We start from the raw sequence: 23,869 nt of genomic DNA, 5'->3' as shown, positions 1-23,869 counted from the left end.
AGGAATTCTGAGAGAATGGGGAAATCAGAATTTCTGCAGCAGAGATTCTGCTTTAGAATTTTTGAAGCATTTGGACCAACTATGAAGTTGGGGGATGGACCAAGTATGAGGGTGGGGGATGGGGACAAGATCTTTATAAGACCTACTATTTTGCTACCAAAAAAAAAAAAAAGCACAAAACAGAATAGACAGATAACAAGATAACTTCAAAGATTTAAAAAGAAACTTCCAAGGCACGTGTTCACTTGTCAACATAATTACAGGGCAGTGAGTCTCTCGAGGTTGAATCTAATTCGTACTTTAGTTACTTAATGAATGTTTATAATTTTGAGAAAAAAATATTGTTTTTATTCAATTGTGTATGGCTTATTTAATTCTTAACTTGCAATAGCTACAGTTTTAAAAATCCAAAATATAAGTAATATTTATTGGTCACCTAAACTGCTTTCAACAAATGTGCAATATTTGTTATATTTTTAAATGTTAACACGAGTACAGCAAGCCTTTCATTAAAATGTCCTTAAGAGACAGTGTTTACAGGAAGGCAGTTTCAACCAATCTTTAAAATCAATCAACAACTAATTAGGAAGTCATCTAAGGGTTTTTAGTTAACAGTTATGGTATTTGAACGTCTCTGTAACACTCTGGGGTAAGAATTATCATCCTCATTTTCTAAATGAGGAAGTAAGCGTTAGCAAAACTTAAACAATTTGCCCACCAACCCAGTTCTAGCTAATTCTGAAAATCTTGCTCTTTACAATGTCCTCTACTGGACAGGTCACTATTATTACAGAGATGAAAATATAAAACAGGATATTTTCTGAGAAGGGATTCTGAATATTTTAATTGTCTCAGACACATGTAGATATGAACATACTTCCACTGGCATAATTAATCATCATAATTTGCTATTAGAATCAACTCACTTGAGAAAAAAGGAATTAAAGCCCAATCTAAATATCTTCAAAGGTGTGCAGTTAGTTAGACCCCGTTTGCAGTGTGCTTAGTCCTAAACCCTGCCTGCTTTTGATGTCAATAACTTTAACAGAATGTTCACCCTTTCTATTAATTTTTTGGTGCAACTCTTGTTTTTTGTTTATTTACTCCAAATGATTAGTGGCATTAATGTGGCAATCATGTTTCATGTTTTGACTTCATTTATTCGGTTTTGAACAGGAAAATGGAAATGCTGTGTTCATAGTTCCTAACTTTCCACATCACAGGACCTAAGAAGTTAGAATAAGAAGTCCTTTAAACTAAAAGACTAACCCTTTACTTAAATTAGAGGTAAATTTGAATTATTTATGGGGGTCTTTTATTTCCCGGTTAATATATATTACCTTCTAACTTTGCTGAAACTGATAAATTGAAGTACAGCCTTGTCATACAATTTTCTCAGAAAAATACAATGTAGGATGAGTGAGGTCTGCGCCCATCAGCACCGAGCCTACCCATTGTTGTCATATAAAGCACATAGAGGAAACAGAGGACCAAGGGCACTGATTGAGTCTAGCCTCAGTCCCAACTCTGAGAAGAGAGTTGAATAGTCACTAACATTTTAATTTTCTTCTGTTCCTTCTCTTCCTCTCCCTTCTTCCCTTCTCTCTTTCAGACACTGTAGACAGATTAACACATTCCTTCCCAATAATAATCCTAAGAAGTAGACACAAGTTTTGTCCCTGTTTTACAGATGCTGCTCAACTTTTTTTTTTTACCTCAGGCAAGCGAGCGTCAGTTGAATCCCTTAGATTCAGATATCAGAACCATATCTACTCCATTACCAAAGTCCTGGAGGGCCTTAGCTCAGCAGTTCAGATGAGGAAAATAAACCAGTTGCTGTGAGACCGGGTGGGTTCTTCAGTTCAAGAGATTTGTTTAATCAAAAAGCTAGCTTGGATGATATGTGAGATGTTTCTGGCTATCTTCAAAGATTTAGACTCGAATTTTAAAGTCTCAGGGAGAGAACTCCAGAAAGAGCCCAAAGAGGTGTGGCTGGAACCAAGGTCCCAAATCAGAGGGTTGGCTAAAACTAGACCGTGTCCAGAAACCCTTAGTCTCTTGTAGCATTGGTGTCTGTAGTCAAGTATAGGGTACTACCTGAAGGGACAGAATTGTTCCACTCCTCAACCCTGCCCCTTTCCATATTCCTACTAGTGACAAAACTGGGAAGTCTCCATTATTTTTGTCATAATCTGCCTAAGTTGGCTGGCACCTCTAATGCCTCCCTCTTCATCCAGAAATAATGTTGTGGGTTCCCCTTAATTCTTCTGTGCCTGTACTCATGGGCCCTCTGTAGGCTCTGGTTATAACCCACTGCCTCCCCCTGCTTGATCTGTTCTGATTCCTGAAGGACGTTCCTCTGTGCCCTGGTTTTCACTTCTCTGCTTAGAACACTCTGGTGAACACTGTAGTACTCTGCCTGCTTTGGTTTTAATTCTGGTTTCTCCTCTGTACTTTATCTTAAAACTTCTCTTGGCTATAATCTCTGCAACCCAAATAAGGCTCCCCACACTCCAAGGTCTGCCATCTACTTGCTTGCAAGTTCTTACTTGCAAGATCTACTTCATGATTCTGATCTTAGCTGGCCTACAACCTCAGTTACAACTAACTTCTTTCTTGATTCAATTCCTTAGCTAATTTACCTCTATTTAGATTTTCATGATATAATAGTTTAATAGGCTCCCTTAGCATCTTTGTTACTTGCCTAAGTGAGAATTTCAGACACTGCAAAAGAACATTGAGATGTTCTAAAGTCACTGGGGCATCTCAAACTATACCATAGATGCTGATTACTTAATTTGTTGATTCAACTATTTTATTTTTTTTAAAGATTTTGTTTTTAAGTAATCTCCACACCCAATGTGGGGCTTGAACTTTCAACCCCTAGATCAAGAGTCACGCGCTCCACCAACTGAGCCAGTCAGGCACCCTGATTCAACTATTTTAAATGGAGCGTTTATTACATGTCAAGCATAGGCATGGAGGATACCACATAGACCAGAGTCTGCTCTATGGAGCTTGCACTTAGTGTGAGGAGACAATAAGCAAGTAAATAAGCAAATAATTTCAGAATGATAAATGCTGTTTTAATCCATTTGGGTTGCAATAACAAAATACCACAGACTAAATAGCTTGTATACAACAGAAAATTATTTCTTACAAAGTTGTCAAGGCTAGGAAGTCTAAGGTCAAGGTGCCAGCACAGTTGGGTGTTGGCCCTCTTCCGGGTTGCAGATTTCTCTTGGTATCCTCACATAGTGGAAAAAGGCTAGCAAGCTCTGTGGGGGCTTTTTCATAAGGGCACTAACTCCATTCATGAGGACCCACGCTCATGACCTAAGCACCTCCCAAAGGCGCCACCTCCTAATACCATCACACTGGGTATTAGGATTTCAACATAGGAATTTTGAGGGGACACAAATATTGAGACTATAGCATATGCTCTTACAAAACTTGAAAAGAAGAATGAGAAAGACAGCAATTAGGGCTGAAAAGGCAAGTCTTGTCCCCTTTAAAGTGTAATATATAATGTTGACTCTTAAAGAAATTGTATCAGTTAACACTCCTTCCAAAAATTAAGAAGGCTGAATCCCCATACCCAAACTAACCCTATATTGTTATACTTTATAAAGTATTGCCTGTCTGGGTAATGTAAAAATGGTATCTCATTGTCATTTTAATCACAATTTCTTTTATTTTGAGAAATTGAGCCATTTCATAGTTTCTTTGCTGTGATTTTCTGTCTTTGTCCTTTTCCCATGTTAGGTTTGCGTTGTTTTGAGCTGATTTGTTTAAGAGCTCTTTACATAGAGGAATTAGCGCTTTGTCACATGTTCTAAAGGGTATTTTCCAATTTGTGTTGTAACGTGTCTCTGATTTTGTTTCCATGTAAAAGGCAAGCTTCCTTTTTTATGCTTGTCTCTAAATATTTGGAGAACAAAATGATTTCAGGTCAGGTTCCCTAGCAGCTAACCTAGGATAAGGTTTCATGTGCAATGATTTATTATAGAAGTTTTCTCAGGAAAAAAAAAAAACCAAGAGAATGAAAGCAGCAGAAAGGAGATGTAGCCAAGAAATGATGCAATTTCAATAAGGTCCTGAGGAGGGCAGCATAAGCCTGCTCACGCAAGGGATCCAATTAAAGGATGAGGGGAAACAAAACCACACTGAACTGGAAGGAAGGTGGAGGGGAAGCACGCTGAATATGGGGAACTGGATGCATAACAAATTATATAAGGGACCTTGGGGGATCTGTGTGGGCATTGCCAGTGTCTGTTAATAATGTGTGGGTCAAGGGTCAATGAAAGGAAGGAATAGGGAAGTTCAAACCCAATATTTGATTTCAATGGGGAAATCACTTATTATTTACTTGTGATGAATTATTAAACGAAGCAACATAAGGAATCTACCCAGTCAGAACAATTTAGTCCACCCTGACCTAGTCACTAATGATTACTCATGTATAATTTGTTCTCTCCTCTCCCTCACCTCTTCCTGGATTTTGACAATCAAACCCAATGGTGCCAAAGTTATGGGGAAAGTCAGTTTTGAATAAGTTGAAGGCCAAATAAATAACTGTAGGTTAGATCTTGGGAGTCTATGAAAAGAGGTAATGGATTGAAAAGGGGAGGTTTGGTCTTGGTTAAGGAACACAGAATTCAGCCTTGTACTATTGCTAATAAGGAACATATTTGCTGTATTTCTGGAGCAACTGGAAAATAGCCCCTGTTACTGACTCTCATTAGCATCTCAGACTATTTTTTCTTAGGCTCCACTAAGGAAACATCATTTTTTTCTCATTTTTAAAAAGATTTTATTTATTTATTTGAGGGAGAGAGAGTACAAGCAGGGGGAAATATTCTTAATCCTCTTGTGAAGTAAAACTTTATCTTGTAAATACCAAGCTGAGAGCATTTGAAAGACTCTTATGATTCTTTTAATGACGAACACTTCCCTAGCACAGAGCATTAACCAATTTAGGGTTGCCTTTTTCCACCTGTCACTTTTTAGCATGTTATGTTTGTAGGTTAGTGGTTCTCTAGGCTTGGGGTGGGGTGGTTTGGGGAAAAATGAATAGTGCTGCTAATGGCTTTGTGGGGTTTTGGGGGGCGAGAATAATGTTCTAAAATTAACGGGGTGATGAATGCACAACTCTGAATATCATTGAAATGAATACTTCAAATTGATGAATTGTATAATATGTGAATTATATCTCAATTGAGTTGTATAATTTTGAAAAAATCCTCTCTACAGGAAAGCAAACCCAAATTTTGACACTTAGAGTTCTCACAGACTAAAATATGAATTCATTATCAAAAATTGCCAAACACACAAATAGATAAGCTATCATTACAGAGGTTAGCAAGAATAAAAAACAACAAACATAGAATCTCCTAATGTTCAAGGAATTATAAAATATTAAATATCTATGTATAAAATACTAAAAAGGAAAAATATGGAATCATAAAATGATTAAGCAAAAGGTAAGGATCTACAAAATGCTAAGGGAAAATAACTATCAATCTATGCTTTTATACCCATTGAGACTATCTTTCTATATTAAGGGTAAAATTAAGAAATTATCAAATTAAAAACACAAAGAGTTCTCCCCCAGCAGACTTTCACTAATGGAACGATAAAAGATGTTCCTCAGTAAAAAGGATAGTGATCCTAGACAGAAATTCGATATATAAAAATGTAAAATGAGGGAATAAAAGGTAAATATGTAAGTAAATCTAAACAAACTGTGTCTGTATATAATAAAAATAATGATGTTTAATTTGGGAAATTAAAATGAAAAGAACTAAAGTACTGGACAGAAATTAAATTTAACTGGAAGGAAGGAAGGAAAAAAGAAAAGAGAAAAGAAAGAAGGGAGAAGGAGGAAGGAAGGAGGTAGAGGCAAGCATCCCCACATTGTGGCTCTCACAATTCCTAAGAACAATCTATTTTGTGTCACTATAGCTTAGGATGTGAAGCAGAACTCCAATTAATGTTTTCTTCAAAAAAGATGATATTACTTTTTCTTCTCTTATTATTTAGTTTAATGTTTTTCTCACTAGGAACAGACATTAATCATGGATTGGGGAGCTTTTTCAGAATGTGCATGTAAGCTCAAGCCTTCTGACTCCACAGTAGGTGGTAGGCCCGGGAGTGCTTGTTTTGGGAAGGCTTCCCAAGTGATTTTAATATGCATCTCTGGCTAGCAAGTTATTATTCTCTGTTTTAACAAATATTTTTCGAGTACCTCCTATGTGTCTGGTCTGAGCTTGACCTGGAGATACAATGGCCAATAAGATAGTCCCTACTTTTCAGGAAGTTTCAGTGAGTAGGGGGATGAAAAAATGAAATGAAAAAGTGTCCATTGTACAGGATGTAGAGTGGCATAGACTGTTCATTATTCCCCAATCTCTGTTCCCTTTAATAGTAATAGATTTTAATCCAGCCAAATGGCTGTCAGAAATAATAAAGACGACATTTACCAGTCTTCCTTGCAGCACGAGACGGGGTCAGGTGATCAAATTCTGCCAAAGGATATAAACTGGTACATTATTTCCCCATATAGTTTCTGGGAAATATTCTAAAGGAGATTTATTGTGTTTGCTTTATTTCATCTTTGGACTTTCCTCCATTGTGCTGCCTGGAATTCAGATGCGATAGCTAGAATGTCATACACCCTCTTGAGATGATCAAGCAGTGAGTCTGATAATTCTTAGTCCCTGTGCTCTTTGTAGAAGAGAGTCTTGCACTGCCTCCAAAGGGCAAAATCAATTAATATTTTTTAAGAGAGTAAGGGTAGATTTCATATGCCCAGAGGGAAATATAGGTTGTAAGGATACACACAAATTAAAATCAGTAAATGCTCCTAGGTGAACGAGTATAGCACCCTGTTACACTTAGGTGTACAAACACAGTGCAATAGGTAATACATGAGAAATACAATATTTATTATCTATTTTTCTTTGACAAAGGAATTAAAAGTTATTTGGGGTAGCAATAACTTTGATTGCAGAAAATTACTTATCTTAGTATGTTAATAGAACAGAATGCAATAAACGGTCTTAATGATGACCTAAGACTTTCACTTTCCAAACACAAAGAATAGAGTACTCTGTTCTAAGTTTTCATAATAAAAGAGATATTTGAAGTGAAAAATTGATGGTTCCTAGATCTGCAGAGAAGAACTCAAGTTCATAAACAAATGTTCAGCAACATTAAAAATTTTCCAAGTTCTTAAAATTCGTTCTAAAAAAAGACAAAGGAAGCAGTAAGTTTATACATTTGGTTCTCTAGTAGAAACAGAAAGCACAATATTAACATTCACTTTGACACAAGTTATTTTTCCCATTATTAAATTTTATTCTATCATTTTAAGTTATAATCACAAAATAGAGCTGCTGCTCCAGATTTAGAATAAGCGAATTTCTAAAAAATATAGATAGAACTATATATTACAGGATGTAGAGTGGCATAGACTGTTCATTATTCCCCAATCTCTGTTCCCTTTAATATATTATATCCCTTTATATATTATTTTATATTTGAGGTACATGACTTAGTAATGGCTTATTCTGGTTCCCTTTTCTTGACGATATCATTTCCTTGAGTTTAGTTGGTCACTTTTGGCTTTTGTATTTGTATCCCCTTAGAGTTCCATACCCACTAGATCCTAAAAAACTTTTGATTAGTTTAGCTATATCCAGGAAGTGTTTTCTAAACTGTGATTGGGAAATACATTTCTAATGTATAAGATAGTGAGTTGCCTCCAATGTGATTAGATCGAAGTGAAAATAAAGCTGAAGCAAGACAATTGTATTTAGAGGTCTTTTGACATCAGCATACAGAGAACTTCCTCATTCTCTTTTAAAGCTGAATGTTATCCCATTGTACAGATCTACTATAATTCATTTAACAAGCCCCATCTTGATATACACATGGGTTCATTCTCCTTTTTTTTTTTTTTTTTTGCCATTTATTTGTTGATAAAACCAGATTATTTGTCCTACAGAGCTCCTTAGGAACTGAATTTTGATCATTATATCCCTGTCACGTTGTTCTGCATTTTCCTTTGTTCCTAATGTTTCCTGTGAATTTGTAGAAGCCTGATCAGATTTCTGTTTGATTTCTGAAAGGATTTATTCTTAGCTGGTGTTACATACTTCAGTTGGTGGTATATAATGTCTGGCTTTATCTCTTTTCATGATGCTAGCAGCCATTGATGATCTGTGCCGGATTCATTAATTCATTAGGAATTGCAAAATGGTTATATTCTAATTTTATCATACCCTCCTCATTTGTTGCCTTGAATAAGAAAATTTCCCTCCTCCACTATTTGGTTACCCTGAGGTATATAGAGTTCATATAAGAAATGTACAATAAATGGTTGATTTTTCCCTTGTAACTTACCAGTTTTCAGAGTAGTAAGTTGGTTCCTTAATATTCTTCAAAGGTGATCAATGAAGGTTTTTCTTTAATATCATTTTGACCACAAGGATTTTAAATACATTTGATGCTTTTCAATTCATTGCAGTTATTTCTTTAGTGATTCTTGAATTTTCCCACCTTTGGCAGCAGAAGACTCTTTACGTTGGCTAGTGGATATTTTTGATACAATTCTGTTAATCTTTGATAGCATCCTTGCTTAATGGTACAACAAAATATTTCTGATTCATTGTGTATATTTCCTGTCTTAGATCTAGAATTGGACATTTCCCTAAGAGACCCTGGTTTCTTTTATAGGTAAATGTTATTTAGAGTATGCAAGCTAAGGATACATTGCTAGTAGATTGGTTAATTTAAGAGTTTTTCTTACATGGGGTCAAAAAAAGCACTGATACCGGAATCAGTATGCTTGTAGGTTATATATCTCTATAAATTAGTAAAAAGAAATTTGGTACTAATAAATCTCCTGTATTCTGCTGAGATATGATGAAAAGATAACTAGTTTAAGTTTCCCAAAAAAGGGGATGCCTGGGTGTTTCAGTTGGTTAAGCGTCTGCCTTCGGCTCAGGTCATGGTCCCAGGGTCCTGGGATCGAGCCCCACACTGGGCATAATGCTCAGTGGGGAGTCTGCTTCTCTTTCTCCCTCTCACCCTCTCCCTCTAACCCTTTGCCTGCTTGTACTCTCCCTCACTCTCTCACTCGTGCACTTGCTCTCTCTCAAGTGAATAAATTAAAAAATCTTTAAAAAAAGTTTCCCAAAAGAGGGTTCAAGGCCTGGGTACTTCTTTGTGATATTAAGTTAGTCATTTCAATACTCTGAATCATATATAATTTCTACTTCAAAATAGAGACAATATTGCCTATCACAGCTTTTATGGGGACCAATATTGAAAGGACTTGATAATAATAGCTAACATTTGCTAGGGATTTTTTATGTGCCAGGTTTAATGCTAAGTATTTTACCTAATTGATTTCATTAAATCAGTATAAAGGGACAAAGGATACCATTATTATCTCCCTTTTATAAAAGAGAATACTGCAGATTAGAGAGGCGAAGTACCTTGCTGTTTCCATAAAGGGAAGTTAGGATGATCCAAAGAAGCTATGGTCATTAAGCCCCTCAGAAGGTAGATTTCCTTTCCAGGAGAAGTGAGCTGAATTAAACAGAGAATCTACAACTGGAATATCTGGAGTTTGATTGAACATAATTAGTAATAGTAGCCCATATTAATTTTTAAAAATGCGTTAAATTCTTGGTCAAAACCTGAAAGAATATATTTGGATTCCATTACAACCAGTTATGGTGGAAAGAAAACTCAGCAACTCAGATTCCAGATTGGGCTCTTTTTTTTTTTTTTTGTGGGGAGGATGGAGGAGTATACTTTTTTTAAGTCTTTTATTTTCATTCCACTATAGTTAAAGTACAGTGTTCTACTAGTGTCAGGTGTACAATATAGTGACTCAACAATTCCATACATTACTCAGTGCTCATCACGGTAAGTGTGCTCTTTAATCCTCATCACCTATTTCACCATCCCCCACCCCCAGACTGGGCCCTTTTACAAACTGGCTCTTTGACTTTGCCAAATGATTTTTTTCTCTTTAGGCCTGAGTTCTTCAACAGAGTTAAACTACAGATTTCAGAAGCTAATGTTCTAGGATTAGAATAGAACACTAATGTTTGGGTATGGCTTGGCAACAACTTACTATTCACGTGCAGAATTAAAAACAAAAAACAAAAAAACAACCCTTACAACCAATATATAGCTTCCATTGATTCAGGTTTCTGAATCATTGAATGATTCGTTCATTCTAAATACTCACTGGACACGTACTATGTGGTAGGCACTGTTATAGTAGTATCCTAGCAAATACTGAACGGAACGAAATCCTCATTGTTCTAGTTTACATTCTGGTAAGGTAAGACAGAAATAAACAAATATGTAATATACACTATGCCAGATGGTCATAAATACTACAGACCAAAAGATAAAAGGGAAGTTAATGGTGAAGGGAAGTATCCAGCCCCAGTACCTTCTTTGCTCTTCCTTGAATGCACCAGGCCTACTACCAAATGTGTGCTAGCTGACTCATTTTTCTGAAACTGTGCCCCCAAACATCCTCATAGCTAACTCTCTCTCATTCCCACAGCACCTGCTTACGGAGGCCCAACACATGGAAAAATCCCACCCCCCCTCTCTATTTTCTTTCCCAGAGAGCTAATATCTGATATAAATTGCTTATTTGTGTGCTTAATATCTGTCTCCTCCAGCTAGAATGTAAGTTCTAAGAAGACAAGTCTCTCTCTTTTGTTCAAGGATACATTTCGACAGTGCCTAATAAGAAGTAATGCTTGATAAATTGATGGATGTAAAAACTGATTATTAGGTGAATGAATGAATTAGGAGGGTGATCCGGAAAGTATTCTCTGATGAGGTGACTAAACGGTAGACATTTCAAAATTAAAACTTATGGGGGGCACCTGGGTGGCTCAGTTGGTTGAGTGTCACACTCTTGATTTTGGCTCAGGTCATGGTCTTGGGGTCATGAGATTGAGACCCGTGTCAGGCTCCCTGGTCAGTAGGGAGTCTGCTTGGGATTCTCCCTTTCCCTCTGCCCCTCCCCTCCTCTCTCTCTCAAATAAATAAATATAAATAAATAAAACTTATGGAAAATCGTTGATTAAATTTTGCTCCATCCAGTTGATAGACTATTATGTGGCTTTAAAGATGACATTCAGATGACATGAGGATTATGAAAGAGCATGAAAACTACTTATAACATGGTTAAGTGAAAAACACAGGACACAAAATTATTCATGTATTTTTATTACAATCATGTAAAAAAAAAGTCTTTAGAAGAAAGGCTAAAAAGAAATACACCAAAAGTTACCGGTATATGTTAATAGTGATTATTGGTGACTCCCCTTATTATTTTTTCTATTTTCCAAATTTTCTATAATGTGTTCACATATCTTTGATATGAAAATAAACAAAAAGTTAGTCTATGATACCTCTCATTCATAGTATTATATATATATATATATTATTTTGTCTCGTTTTGTTTGTATTTCACACTTACAAGTTAGACCTTAACCATGTCCATAACCCAGACAAACTGGACCCGAAGTTGAAAACAACACACCTGGATTGCAGATGTTTCCTAAAAAGAGAAGAGAGGCAGCAGAGGAGGTTGAATCAAGTCTCGTGCCTTGTTAGAACATCATACCTATCTGGAGTTTACCTTCCAAGTAGATTTTCTCCAGGGGTAGGAAATCCTATCAAGTGAACATGCCTCTCAAGAGAACACAATGGCTAACTGGTTTATAAATAGAACATAACATCAGAAAGAGGAAATTGCCCAAGACCCTGTTTTATACTAAGTGTTCCCATTACTTTGGTGGTCAAGGGAAGATAGTTGAAGGTTAGGAACATGTATTAAGAGCCAAAGTATGCATGGAATGTGCTATTTCATTTACTCTTCAGAATAATTCACTGAGGTGAGAACTATATTACCAAATTTTGGATGAGAAAATGGGAAGTATAAATAACTTACCTGGAGTCGCACATCCAGATGAGAAATGAAACCATGATTCAAATTAGATTCAAACTGACTCTAAAACTACTGCTTAAAAACTTACATACGGAGACCAAAATATCAAATATTTCTTGGTAGAACCCCTTCCCAATAGCACTTCTGGGTCCTTTCAATGTTTGTTAAATATTTTTTTTTTTTAGTGATGATTTTTGCTTGCAAAAGACACAAACCACATTTTTATGAGCATGACATCAATTTCTGGATCTAGAGCAATGTCAGCCTAGGCAAGTGTGAATACTATCCTGCAGCCGTTTATAGTGTTTAAATTGCCAGGGTCTGTTAGAGAAGGACTCATAGTGGGTAAGAGAAGCACCATACTGGAATAGATGGCTTTGCAATGAGTTGGGAACAGCTCCCCTTGCCTCGGTCTCTGCACCCCCATGAGAAGCTACATCAGGACCTGGTTCTGCAGTCAGTGTGCTCAGGTGGGGAAGAGAAGCCCAGCATGAACCTAAGGCTGGAACAAGGAACTTTGCATTTGGTCCTTTTCAGTAGATTGAATACCCTGAGGTGACCTCTTCCGTTGAATCAGATAATTACTTCGTAATCTGTCCTTCATACATTGAAGGCCAGAAAAAACAGACTTTGAAATCAATAATTTAATATGTATATTTACACACACACATGTTCATATAAAGACTAAAATATACTAGGTCTAGTTTAAATACAACTTAAACATTCCAGTAATGAAGAAGACTGCACTGATTTTATTCCTGGATCTGGTTTCTTAGCCAAATCAGAGCCAAATAAAGCAATATGTTTGTGTTTATGTTAAGGGACATACATAATGTCTACTTATGATATCTCTCAATGGATTTCATAAGAAAAAAAAAAAACCATCCTAAGTTTCATCTCTTCTCTAAGTGACTACAGGCCATACAGTTCCCGTTAAACTCAATTCTCTCACAACCGAGCGCTCTGAGAACCTGCTAAAAGCAGCAGGCTCAGTGTTATTAGTGAGCCAGAAAAGGAGAAAACCCCAGAGCAGCCGTCGGCCGTCTTCGTCCCTCTGCAGTCGGCTCCTTCATACCCCTGATAACAATGGCAGGAAAATTTCTCCTCCATCGCTTCCAGGTCTGTGTCAGATGCTCTTCCTTTCACAATAAATTCTCCATCTGCGGAGGCCTCTATGTGGTAACTTGCAGGGTTCAGGTGAAGGTAATCTGGAGCTTTCCATACCTTCCTTATGCATCTCCCGTTCCTCCTACAGAGGTGAAGGCTGCACACCTCAGCCGCTCGGGTCACGTTGACTATGTAGCTCCCTAAATCAGAACTCACATACTGCTTCACCTTTGTACAGTTGCCCTAGGGATGTGGAAACAAATGGGTTTTAGTGGCTTTTGGCACTGATAGGGTTCGAGCGTCTAGGCCCCCAAGGCAGTTCTTTGGCCTGGAGTGAAACCTAACATCCTGGCTCCAGTTGGTTGATCTCTTGGGCTCAGGTGCTGTAACACAGGGGAGCTGATCAGAAAGGATGAGAGGTCGAAGGGGCAGGAGATGGAGAATAGGTTACACTAGGGCTAAGCAACTGAACTGAACTTGCAAATGGGTCCCAGGGTCAGCACACCCTGCCTTCTTCCAATTTACATCTTTTTTTTCTCCTTCTAGCTCCCAACTTAATAGGTGTGAAAAAAAGAACAAGCCCAAATTAGAAATCATGCCAGAGCTGCTGTCCTCTGGCCGCCTTTTGGGTGTTGTGGTACCTTTCATGGTTGTGTAGGAACCTGAATCCTCATAGTCTACCCATTTATTGTTAACAAGTCAACCTGTAGGTTCCTGGATTTATCCTGTTAATTATGCTCAAGTATCAACTGCCCTGGGTTCTGGACTTCTGTATACAATTCAAACACAGGAAAGCCGGGGGAAGGCTTACTAGGTCATTTTTTTGTGGTTCCTATTATGTGTTCTAAACAGAGGCCACCTGGTTTGTGCACTCAGCTTCCTCTCATGAGCCGCATGGGCTGGAGGGGAAATATCACACCTAGAGAGCCAGGAATTGATTCTCCTCACTTCTACCTAATTCGTATATTGGACAGTGGAGACTTTTAACCTGAAATTGTCACAAACAGTTTCATGAAAGATATCTTGACAGCAACAAATTGAGCCTGTGCAATTCTAAGAATAATATCAGATCATCATTAACTTGCAAAAAATTCAATTTAACAAAAAGTGTTGAGGATACGAGTATTATAATTCCAGGCAAATGTATCATACTATAGAGATATAAACAAACAGCATCTGGAAATACAGAAGAGATTGTGATTAATGTGGATTGGGGAAAACTAGAAAGACTTACTAGAGTAGATCATATCTGATCTGGGAGAAATTTGAAGGGAGCTATAGATCTCACTTTAAATGCTATTAATTTTCAGCTAATTTCCCCAGAGAGAAAAAATAGTTTCAATGTGGAGATTAAAAAGTTACCATCTGTTTCTTCTTCTCAAAATAGGATGTAACACATTTTATGTAGTAGTTAAATGCAAGGGCTCCAGAATCAAACTGTGGGTAATGCCAGCACACCATTAACTAGCTTAGCTAGCTCTTACCCTAGTTGGATTTTCCTCTCTTGTTTCTTCATCTATAAATGAGGATGGTAGTCCCTACCTCTTAAGGGTTATTATGGTCAGTAAGTGAGCAAATCCAAAGCAAAAAGCATTTAGCACAATCCTAGCACATAATAAGTAGTCAACAAATGTCAGTATTATGATTACTATCTTAACAAAAGTTAATATTACTATTGAGCTCCTTCTATGTATTAGGCATTGATTTGGACTTTACTTCTAAAGCTGGTTTATTGTGGGAGCCATGAGAGCTCCGACTGGAGTTAGCTATAAAAGGAAAGAGCAAATACTTTAAATAATATTAACTATACCTTCAAGGTCCTGCCTTACCTCAGATGAAGTTAAATTCATGTCTCCCCAGATGACAATGCCTGCAGCTCCCAAGGCAGCACTTTCTCCAATGGTACTGATTAGATCTTGCTAGATTGAAGAGAATAAAGTTCATTATTCATTTGGCTATAAAACAGCATGCCAGGGATTAAGATTAGAGGCTGAGTGCAATATAATAGGTTGATTCTCCACTTTCTTAGAGTAACACTAATGTTGAATAAACCAAGGCTCAAAAATTACACTGGGTATTATATGCAAACAATGAATCATGGAACACTACATCAAAAACTAATGATGTACTGTATGGTGACTAACATAACATAATAAAATTAAAAAAATAAAATAAAATAATTATACTCCATAATCATATGGAAAAACATACTAAATCTTTTTTAAGAAAAACCTGCATTTTGCCAAACAGGATATTATTTTGATAACAGCCTAGAAATAGCCACCAGAAGCTATTTAATCAAAGTCAAGTAGGGCCACATGCACACAAACCAGCCATATGTACATGACCCAGAAACAGAATCCAAAAGTTTTTCTTTGCCAAATGTGGAGAATACCTCACACTCCTCATAGCTAAATTCTCTTCCCAATTTGCAACTCTCCTATGAGGACTTCATCTCTACAGAGACCCAGAGGGGTTTTGTGTCATTTGGATCCCAAGGCCAGGCAAAGGGACACAGTGTTAAGGACCTACAGGCTCTGATTTGGTCTGCCCTTATATTTGGTCTCTGAAACTATTTGTGTATAATTTCCAAGCACCTGACAATGGGCTTTAATTATGACTCATTCAGTCATGATAAAACTGCCAGACTTTTTCTTAATATGTTAAAGTAAATGAAAACAAAATTTCAGCAGGGGAATTTTGGTTTTGTAATCCTAAAGGATTTAAGTGTTTAAGGATTAACATGGATTGAGGCCATTTCAGAAGGAAATTAGGAGTTGAAGGTATGCAGTTGGTTTCCTAATTTAAGGTCCTATGGTAGGTTTCCTAGATAAGTTAATTAAATTATAGTATATTCTCCCACTCTTTAGGATACTAAGCATTCACCTTTTACTCCAAGGATGAATTTCCATCAGTTATCTGCTAGAAAATGTAACTGGGTGATTTGGTGGGAAATAAAAGCAGAACTTTATAATTGTATTTTGCCTGGGCCTTTTATATTAAAATCAACACTTGATGGGGCGCCTGGGTGGCTCAGGTGTTAGGCATCTGCTTTTGGCTCAGATCATGATCCCAGGGTCCTGGGATGGAGCTCCGCATCCGGCTCCCTGCTCAGCGGGAAGCCTGCTTCTCCCTCTCCCACTCCTCCTGCTTGTGTTCCCTCTCTTGCTGTGTCTCTCTCTATCAAATAAATAAATAAAATCTTTAAAAAAAATAAAATAAATAAATAAAATCAACACTTGAGATATATCTTCTTATCTGACACTTTTATGGTCCACTCAAAGGTTTTACAATTTTAGTGTTTAAAGTTTTATTCTGGAAATTTTCAAGAAGGGTGGAGATTTTGGTTTAAAGCACTTTCCCTTTCAGGCTCACAAGCATTTCCATTTCTATGACCATGGAGTCGGCTGAATAGGTCCGAGCTGACATAACAGGAAAGGAAGGAGTTTTCATGAGGCTCTAACAAGATAGTGGAAGTGAAATGTTTTTGAAAATTATCTGTGATATGATGAATATGGGAGGAACCAGCTATGTAGTGCCCAGAATGAGGACTCTGCTGCGTCTACACCCATTGCCTCTTTTGGCAAAGATATAAGGAGCAGGAACCTCCCTCCACTCACTCTGAATTCAGTGAAGCCATATTCACACGATGTGATCAGAGGGGCCAAATCCCCCAATGGCCTTCCATGAATTCCTATTACATGTATGTTATACCTTTTTCAGCTGTCCCACAGTTCTGGAATAGTCTATTCTGTTTTGTTTTGTTTTGTTTTTCTCCAGTCTTTGTTCTCTTTGCTTTTCAGTTTCAGAGGTTTCTACTGAGACATCCCGAGGCTCAGGACTCTTTCCCCAGCCCTGTCCAGTCTACTAAACAAGCCCATCAAAGACATTCTTCATTTCTGCTACAGTTTTTGATCTCTAACATTTCTTTTTGATTCTTTCTTAGCATTTCCATCTCTGTGCTTACATTGCCCATCTGTTTTTGCATGCTATTAGAGCCCTTTGCATATTCATTATAGTTGTTTTAAATTTCCAGTCTGATAATTCCAACATCCCTGCCATATCTGAGTCTGGTTCTGACGCTTGCTCTATCTCTTCAAATTCTGTTTCTGTCTTTTAGTATGTCTTGTGGTTTTTTTTCTTGATAGCTAGACATGATGTAATTTTTTCTTGATAGGCAAATAGATCATACTAGGTAAAAGGAACTACTATAGATAGGCACTCAGTAATGTGCTAGTAAGATGTAGGGGAAATGGAAGGATTCTATAGGCCTATGATTAGGTCTCAGTCTTTTAGTGAGCCTTTGCTTCTGGTCTGTGAAATTCACAGGTTGATCAGTTGTGTTTCCCCCTTATTAGGTGAAATAGGTTGGCTAGATGGGGCTAGAGCAGGGCATTTCCCTTCTTGCAAGTGGAAGACTAGAGCCAGCTGGAGTTGAGTATTTCCCTTCCCCCAGTTCACTTAGGCTCTGATAAGTCCCCAGTAGGTTTGGCAATGGTTAAATAGTTTCTCCTGAGGGCAGACCTTGTTAAGAAGAACAGAATGTTCTTGAGTATTCAAAATAATTCTTTTTCTCCTGCCCCCTGCCAGATGCATAAAAACATTTTTCTCTGATATTCTTGTGAGTACCTGATAAGCTTTTGGAGGGAAAACTCACAAAAGTATATCCCTACCCATGACCGAGTCCCCTGGAGTTTTTAATCTCTCCGATTTTCCTCACTGAGCCTCCAGCAATTCAATTATAGTTCAGGTTTCCCTACTCTGGCTGTGGTTCCCACAGAGATTTCTGATCTGGTAAATTGTGATTCTCTATGTTCACCTGTCTGCCTCTCGAATTTTGAGGGCAGCAATTTTCCCTGTGTCATCCCTTCTCATAAACCTAGGAAGAGTTGATTTTTTTTCTTTTTTTAAGAAGACTTGATTTTTCAGTCTGTTTAGCTTTTTACTTGTTAGGATGGAGTAGCAACTTCCAAGCTTCTTACCATGCTGAACTGGAAACCCTAAATCTCCCATGAATTCCTTTGGGCTAAAGCAGTGTCATCAGAGGGAAGTGGGAGACACAGCATTTACATTTTGTATTTATAGGTTGTAAGTAAGGAAGCTATAGATGTTTGCCGTGAAACCCACACCTTCTGAGGTTGATTATCAGAAAGGAATGTTAAGGGGCATCTGGGTGGCTCAGTTGGTTAAGCCTCTGCCTTCGGCTCAGGTCATGATCTCGGGGTCCTGGGATCGAGTCCCGCATCGGGCTCCTTGCTCAGTGGGGAGTCTGCTTCTCCCTTTCTCTCTCCCTCTGCCTCTCCCCCTGCACATGTGCTCACGCTCTCTCTCGCTCTCTCTCAAATAAATAAATAAAATCTTAAAAAAAAAAAAGGAATGTTAGTTTCTTCCCAATGTGTCCTTTAGAGTTTATTGGAACTGATTCAACATGGCGAGTCTTTATGCACATGTTGACTAGAGGTAAGGAGTCAATAGCAGATATTAATGCAGATTTCTCTTCCAAATTAGCTCACTGTCACCTAGCTGAGAGCAGGGTGCTGAATGAATCACAGAGCAGCAATGTTTTGGGGACCAAAAGAGCAAGGGCACTATTCAGTGAGGGAAGTCACGGGTAAGATGCCTCTGGGAATAGCTAAGGACCACATGAGAGCATGAGCTCCATGAGTGATGTCACATGAAAGAAGAAATAAGGGAACAGCGCATGATGTAACAGCAACAAATATTCCAGGTCCTAGCGTTTTCTCCAGCACTCCCTGATGCTCACCACAGTGCGTATAAGTAAGGTGCCCACTGTGGGGAGCTGGAGCATCACTAATGAGCTCCCTTTGCGTGTTACCAGAAGAAATATTAATTAATTAGAAGGAATCTAATTTTAAATCTACGGTCAAGAAAATTTCTTTTGTTATTTTTTAAAACATAATATCAGGTTTTATTTAGGTTGTGTGTATGTAAGTAGTGTAGGCAATCTTTTGTGTGAAATGAGGTGTTACTGCCCCTGGATCATCCCACCAAGCTATGGCTGCTGACCTCAATTCTGTTCTTAGATAGTCCCTTTCCAAGTTTAAGGCTTTGGTCCTGTTAAAAAGTGACAGCGGCACCACATATTTTTAGTATCTCAAATTTTCATATCTATTTTCTCATTCGATTTTCATAATACTTCTGCTAGGTAGGCAGAGCAGGTAATACTGTCTCCTTTTATATATTAAGACAATGAGGCACGGAGGTCTGGACAGCTGAGGAAATTTGCTACTTATTGGTAAATCGTTTCTCTAATCCTGATTCTATATGTATGTGTACACATGCACAAACATGCACATACACAAACATACTCTGAACTGCGGTTATCAAGGTGCTGGCTGGCTCAGACGGTGGAGCATGCGACTGTTGATCTTAGGGTTGTAAGCTTGAGCCCCACATTGGGTATAGAGATTACTTAAAAATAAAAGGTCCTAAAAAAATAAAGTGCAGCTATCTTTGGGAAGATTAGAAATGGAAGCCATTATTAGTCATTTATGATTTGGTATAAATGAATATCAGGTTTTTAAAATTTTGTGGGCAGATTTTTATGGAGGATAGAGTAAAATGGTGGGTAAACTGATGGTTTGAAAATACCTTACCATTCAGAAACTTTTCAGAATGATACAGAATGATTCCTGGGACTGCCAAAGAGAACTGTTTCTTGATAAGACCCTAATTGTTGTTCCTTCTTTTCTTAAAATAGAAATATTTCTGAGGTTGTAGCTACTCAAGGAAGCTTATCTAAGTTTACCAAATGTGCAGAATGTACCAGTAGTGTAAACTAATCTTTCAAAATGAAGACTTTGTCCCTTAAAGTTTATTGTTTCTTCCAAAAGTAAATTTATTATCATCAAAGATAGAAACTTGTTTAAGCCAAATATAAAAAAGGAAAAGTTTCATAGAAGAAAGTAATATTTAACTTTCAATTCCAGGGTCAGGAAGATCTAGAGGACTTTTTAAACCTCCCAGGTAGTATTGATTTCCTATCATTCTTAATCATTTGTTGATGACTTTTCTGGAAAGTACAGATATCAGTTCACAATAGAGACTTTTTTCTTCTTTACTCACCTCATTAATGATGTCCAAGGCATAGCATTTACCAAATCCTGATATGTCTGTGCCTTTTCTTCTTCAGAGGATCAGGCTGTATCCTCTATATACTCCATAGATACCTACTGGTTATGCTAAAGCCCTCGTCTGGGTTTCCTGAGCCTCCTTCCTTGGATGCTTCACAGTCAGAACATCTTTAAGTGTAAGTGTATTAAAATACACGCTGGTGAATTGAAACTTGTAATGGTGGAGAAGGAGGAAATGTGATAAACCTATAGTATCCAGTAATATCTTAAAATACCACTGCACCACCCATGTGAAGGCCTGAACAAATCTCAGGTCTTCTTATCATAGAGAGTTTACACATAATTATTGAAGTCCAACAATTAGAGCGGCAACTACTTTTAAGTGTTTATCTCTAAAAGTTTTCATTTGAGTTACTAGAGTAGCAAGGGGAGAAGAAGGGAGAGAAAATTGAGCAGAAAGCTCCTCTATTTTAAAAGTTACCCTTATGGTTTTTGGGAGGTCTTAGGCTACAACAGTAAAATAAACAGAATAGAACTTGTATTTGTAAGCTTTACCCTAGGGTTGCAGAACCATCTACTAGTGATGACTTTATGACTGGATTTAAAAACTGGCACCACTCTTACCAACTTTCTATTAGCTATGGTCATAGTCAAGGATAAACCAGATGGCTAAATCTATAGATCCACCTACTTTTTACAGATTTGCAACATCCTTATGCCTTTAAAAAAATTTTTTTTAATTTTTAGAAACTTTTTAATTATGGTAAAAAGACACATATAACATTTATTGCCTTCACCATTTCTAAGTGTACAGTTCAGTAGTGTTACATATATTCACATTGCTGTGCCTCCCTTGTACCCTTTATCAAAACTGGTATTATGCATTAAAAAGAAAATACTTTCTTCTCTTGACATTAGATGGTGAGGCCAGAAGCTAGAATGCTTCCAATTACACTTCCACATGTGAGAGCAAACTACTCCTTTTTAAAATATCCTCTCTGATTTTTCAGCCTGCCCACCACCAACTGCTTCAAAAAAAGCCAGTCAGGCGGGAACACCTTCAAAGCTGGGGAAGAAGGGGGGGAGGAGTTGCTCTTATTGCCTTATAACCTTCCCTCCATAACATGTTCCTTAAAAGAATAATAAATAAGATAATTAAATTCACTTGGCGTATGGGGTGCCTGGGTGGCTCAGTCGTTAAGCATCCGCCTTTGGCTCAGGATCCCAGGGTCCTGGGATCAAGCCCTGCATCAAGCCCTGTGTCGGGTTCCCTGCTCAGCGGGAAGCCTGCTTCTCCCTCTCCCACTCCCCCTGCTTGTGTTTCCTCTCTCGCTGTCTCTCTCTCTCTCTGTCAAATAAATAAATAAAATCTCTAAAAATATTCAGTTGGCATAGATCAAGAGTCTAAAGGGATGGCTAGTCAAAGGAACAATTATGCTCCTTTCTAATAGACCCTTAATTGAGAATTCTTCAAAGAACATAATTAACAAAGAAATGTCTCTTTTAGGGGCACCTGGGTGGCTCAGTCAGTTAAGCATCTGCCTCTGGCTAAGTTCATGACCTCAGGGTCCTGGGATCATCCTCTCCTCAGCCCCCCTTCTCAGTGGGGAGTCTGCTTCTCCCTGTCCCTTTGCCCCTCTGCCTGCTCATGCTCTCCCTCTCAAATAAATATATAAAATCTCAAAAAAAGAAAAAAGAAATGTCTCTTTTAAAGACAGGGAGGAAATCCCCCCATCTTTGGCAAGGGGTGTCTTACCTTAGAAAGAAAAAATAAAGGTTCATTTCTGTAGCCTAGCCTTGTGTAGACAAATACAGGCAGAGCATAGTCATGGGATGTCATGGCAGAGATCCTCATGGATTCATGCACTCGAAATTGCGAGAAGCGCAAAATGTTTTTGTTGTCTCCAAGAGATTTTCTGACACCAATAGAAGGATATAAAGCAGCACTGCTATTCCAGAGCCAAGAGAGCTCATTGTTTCTCAAAACTTCTTCTTCTGGGCATGACCCAGTATAATTCGGGGCATAAACATTATAATTGTGGCAATCAGGATATAAATAATAACCCCAGAGGCCCTTGGGTCTACTCTTCATTCCCAGTTCAATGGTTTCCTTCATGAAAGCTTTTGCACTTTCTTCAAATGTTGCTTTGGCTAAATATTCAATATCAGTAGCTGATACATTCTCTTGCATATCAGAAATCAGCTTTCTTGACTTCTGTCTGTAAACATCTTTTGTGTTCCAGTTACGGGCCCACTGGGGTCGCCAATATTCCCAGTCTATAACAGCAAGTCCACTGAAATCTTCAGCAGGGATGTAATAATTAATATCTTGGTCAGCTTTTTCTAGATGTACTTGCAAACTTATGTTCTGGGGGAGACCCCCATTAATGGGAACCCCCTGTGATGTGTACCATGGATAGTATCCCAATCTGTTGACATAAAATATAGTGACATTTTGCCCCCTGGCCTTGGCCAGTGGGCTTCCAATCACCTGAAACATTTTCAAATTTAGTCCTATATTGTATTTTATCAAACACTGATCCGTTGGAGCATTCCAAGCAGCTATAAAAGGTTTCCTTTGATAAATTGGAAGTCGGGCAGGTTTTAGAGAAGAGATAGACTTCAGAATGAAGAATATGAGCAGCCATGACGTGAGATGTATTGGTTGAACAACACAAAACCTTAATTGTCCTTCAGATAATACTTTCATGATAAGATAAAACCTTGTCTTCTGCTTTAATATACTATGGAAGACCTGTAGGGAGATATAATTTTCTATTAGTGATATTTGGAGGAAAAAGACTCAAATGCTAAATAGATATTATTGATGTTACATATTTATATTTTAAGGTGCTTTTTATTTAAAGGCTTGAATATAAATAAATTGAGATATAGAAGCAAGGGTAGTGACTGAGCTTCTATTCAGGGGCAAGCAATGCAATTCAATAAACATTCACAGAACTTCAGACCCAATGTCCAGAATACAAAATGAACAAGATGTGGTCCTTGCCCTCCAAAAAAGCTCATGATCAAATAAAAAAAATGTAAGATTATATCAACTATCATTTTGGAAAACTCATCAAATCCTAGGCACCATTTTTAAGTACTTTATAAAATATTCATCTCATTTAATCTTTTTATTTTTTATTTTTATTATTTTTTTATTTTTAACCTTTTTATTATTTCATTAAGTATGCCCAGATGTCTGGATGCTTTCCCAGGCTCCCTTGCAGCTAGGGTACTGATATGTGTTCCCGGCCAGGATCCATCCTACTCTAGACCTTGTGTGTGTGTGTGTGTGTGTGTGTGTGTGTGTGTGTTTCTTTTTTCCTACTCCAGACTTTGAATTGAGATCTTGGGAATCAAAGAGCCTAAAAGGTGGTGGTGCCAGAAATGCCCACATCCAGGAGTGACAGTGTCTGTCCGGGCATCCAGAAGCAGATAGCCGTGGTGTTGGTGTTAAGTGGCAGCATTGTCCTCATGGGACAAGGACTTTTCTCCTCAAGTCAGTGAGGTTTCGTTTTGGTTGGTTACAGCCAGGAACACCGACTGCCACAGGTTTTTTCCATGCAATCTGTGGCTTTTGAGTATTTCCGTCAACAAAACTGAGCACAGCATGTTGTATGTAATTATCATTTTTAACCACTAGATGTCACCAGCTACACCGTATAGC

At 37.8% G+C, this 23,869-nt stretch overlaps 1 protein-coding gene across 1 annotated transcript; it reads right to left on the bottom strand.

The window, feature by feature from the left end:
• Window positions 1–12,623: 12,623 nt before the first annotated feature.
• LOC113912009 (hyaluronidase-4) lies at window positions 12,624–22,906 on the bottom strand. The gene is made up of 3 exons (XM_027575017.2): window positions 21,953–22,906; window positions 14,932–15,021; window positions 12,624–13,345 (listed from the first exon to the last, which is right to left on the bottom strand). The coding sequence occupies exons 1-3, from the start codon at window positions 22,904–22,906 to the stop codon at window positions 12,944–12,946; spliced, it is 1,446 nt and encodes a 481-aa protein (XP_027430818.1). The 3' UTR covers window positions 12,624–12,943.
• Window positions 22,907–23,869: the final 963 nt, after the last annotated feature.

This window comes from Zalophus californianus, chromosome 12, assembly GCF_009762305.2.
Source record: "Zalophus californianus isolate mZalCal1 chromosome 12, mZalCal1.pri.v2, whole genome shotgun sequence".
Classification (NCBI taxonomy): Eukaryota; Metazoa; Chordata; class Mammalia; order Carnivora; family Otariidae; genus Zalophus; species Zalophus californianus.
The sequence above is the reverse complement of the archived record's forward strand: the minus strand, read 5'-3'. Positions and strand labels throughout refer to the sequence as shown.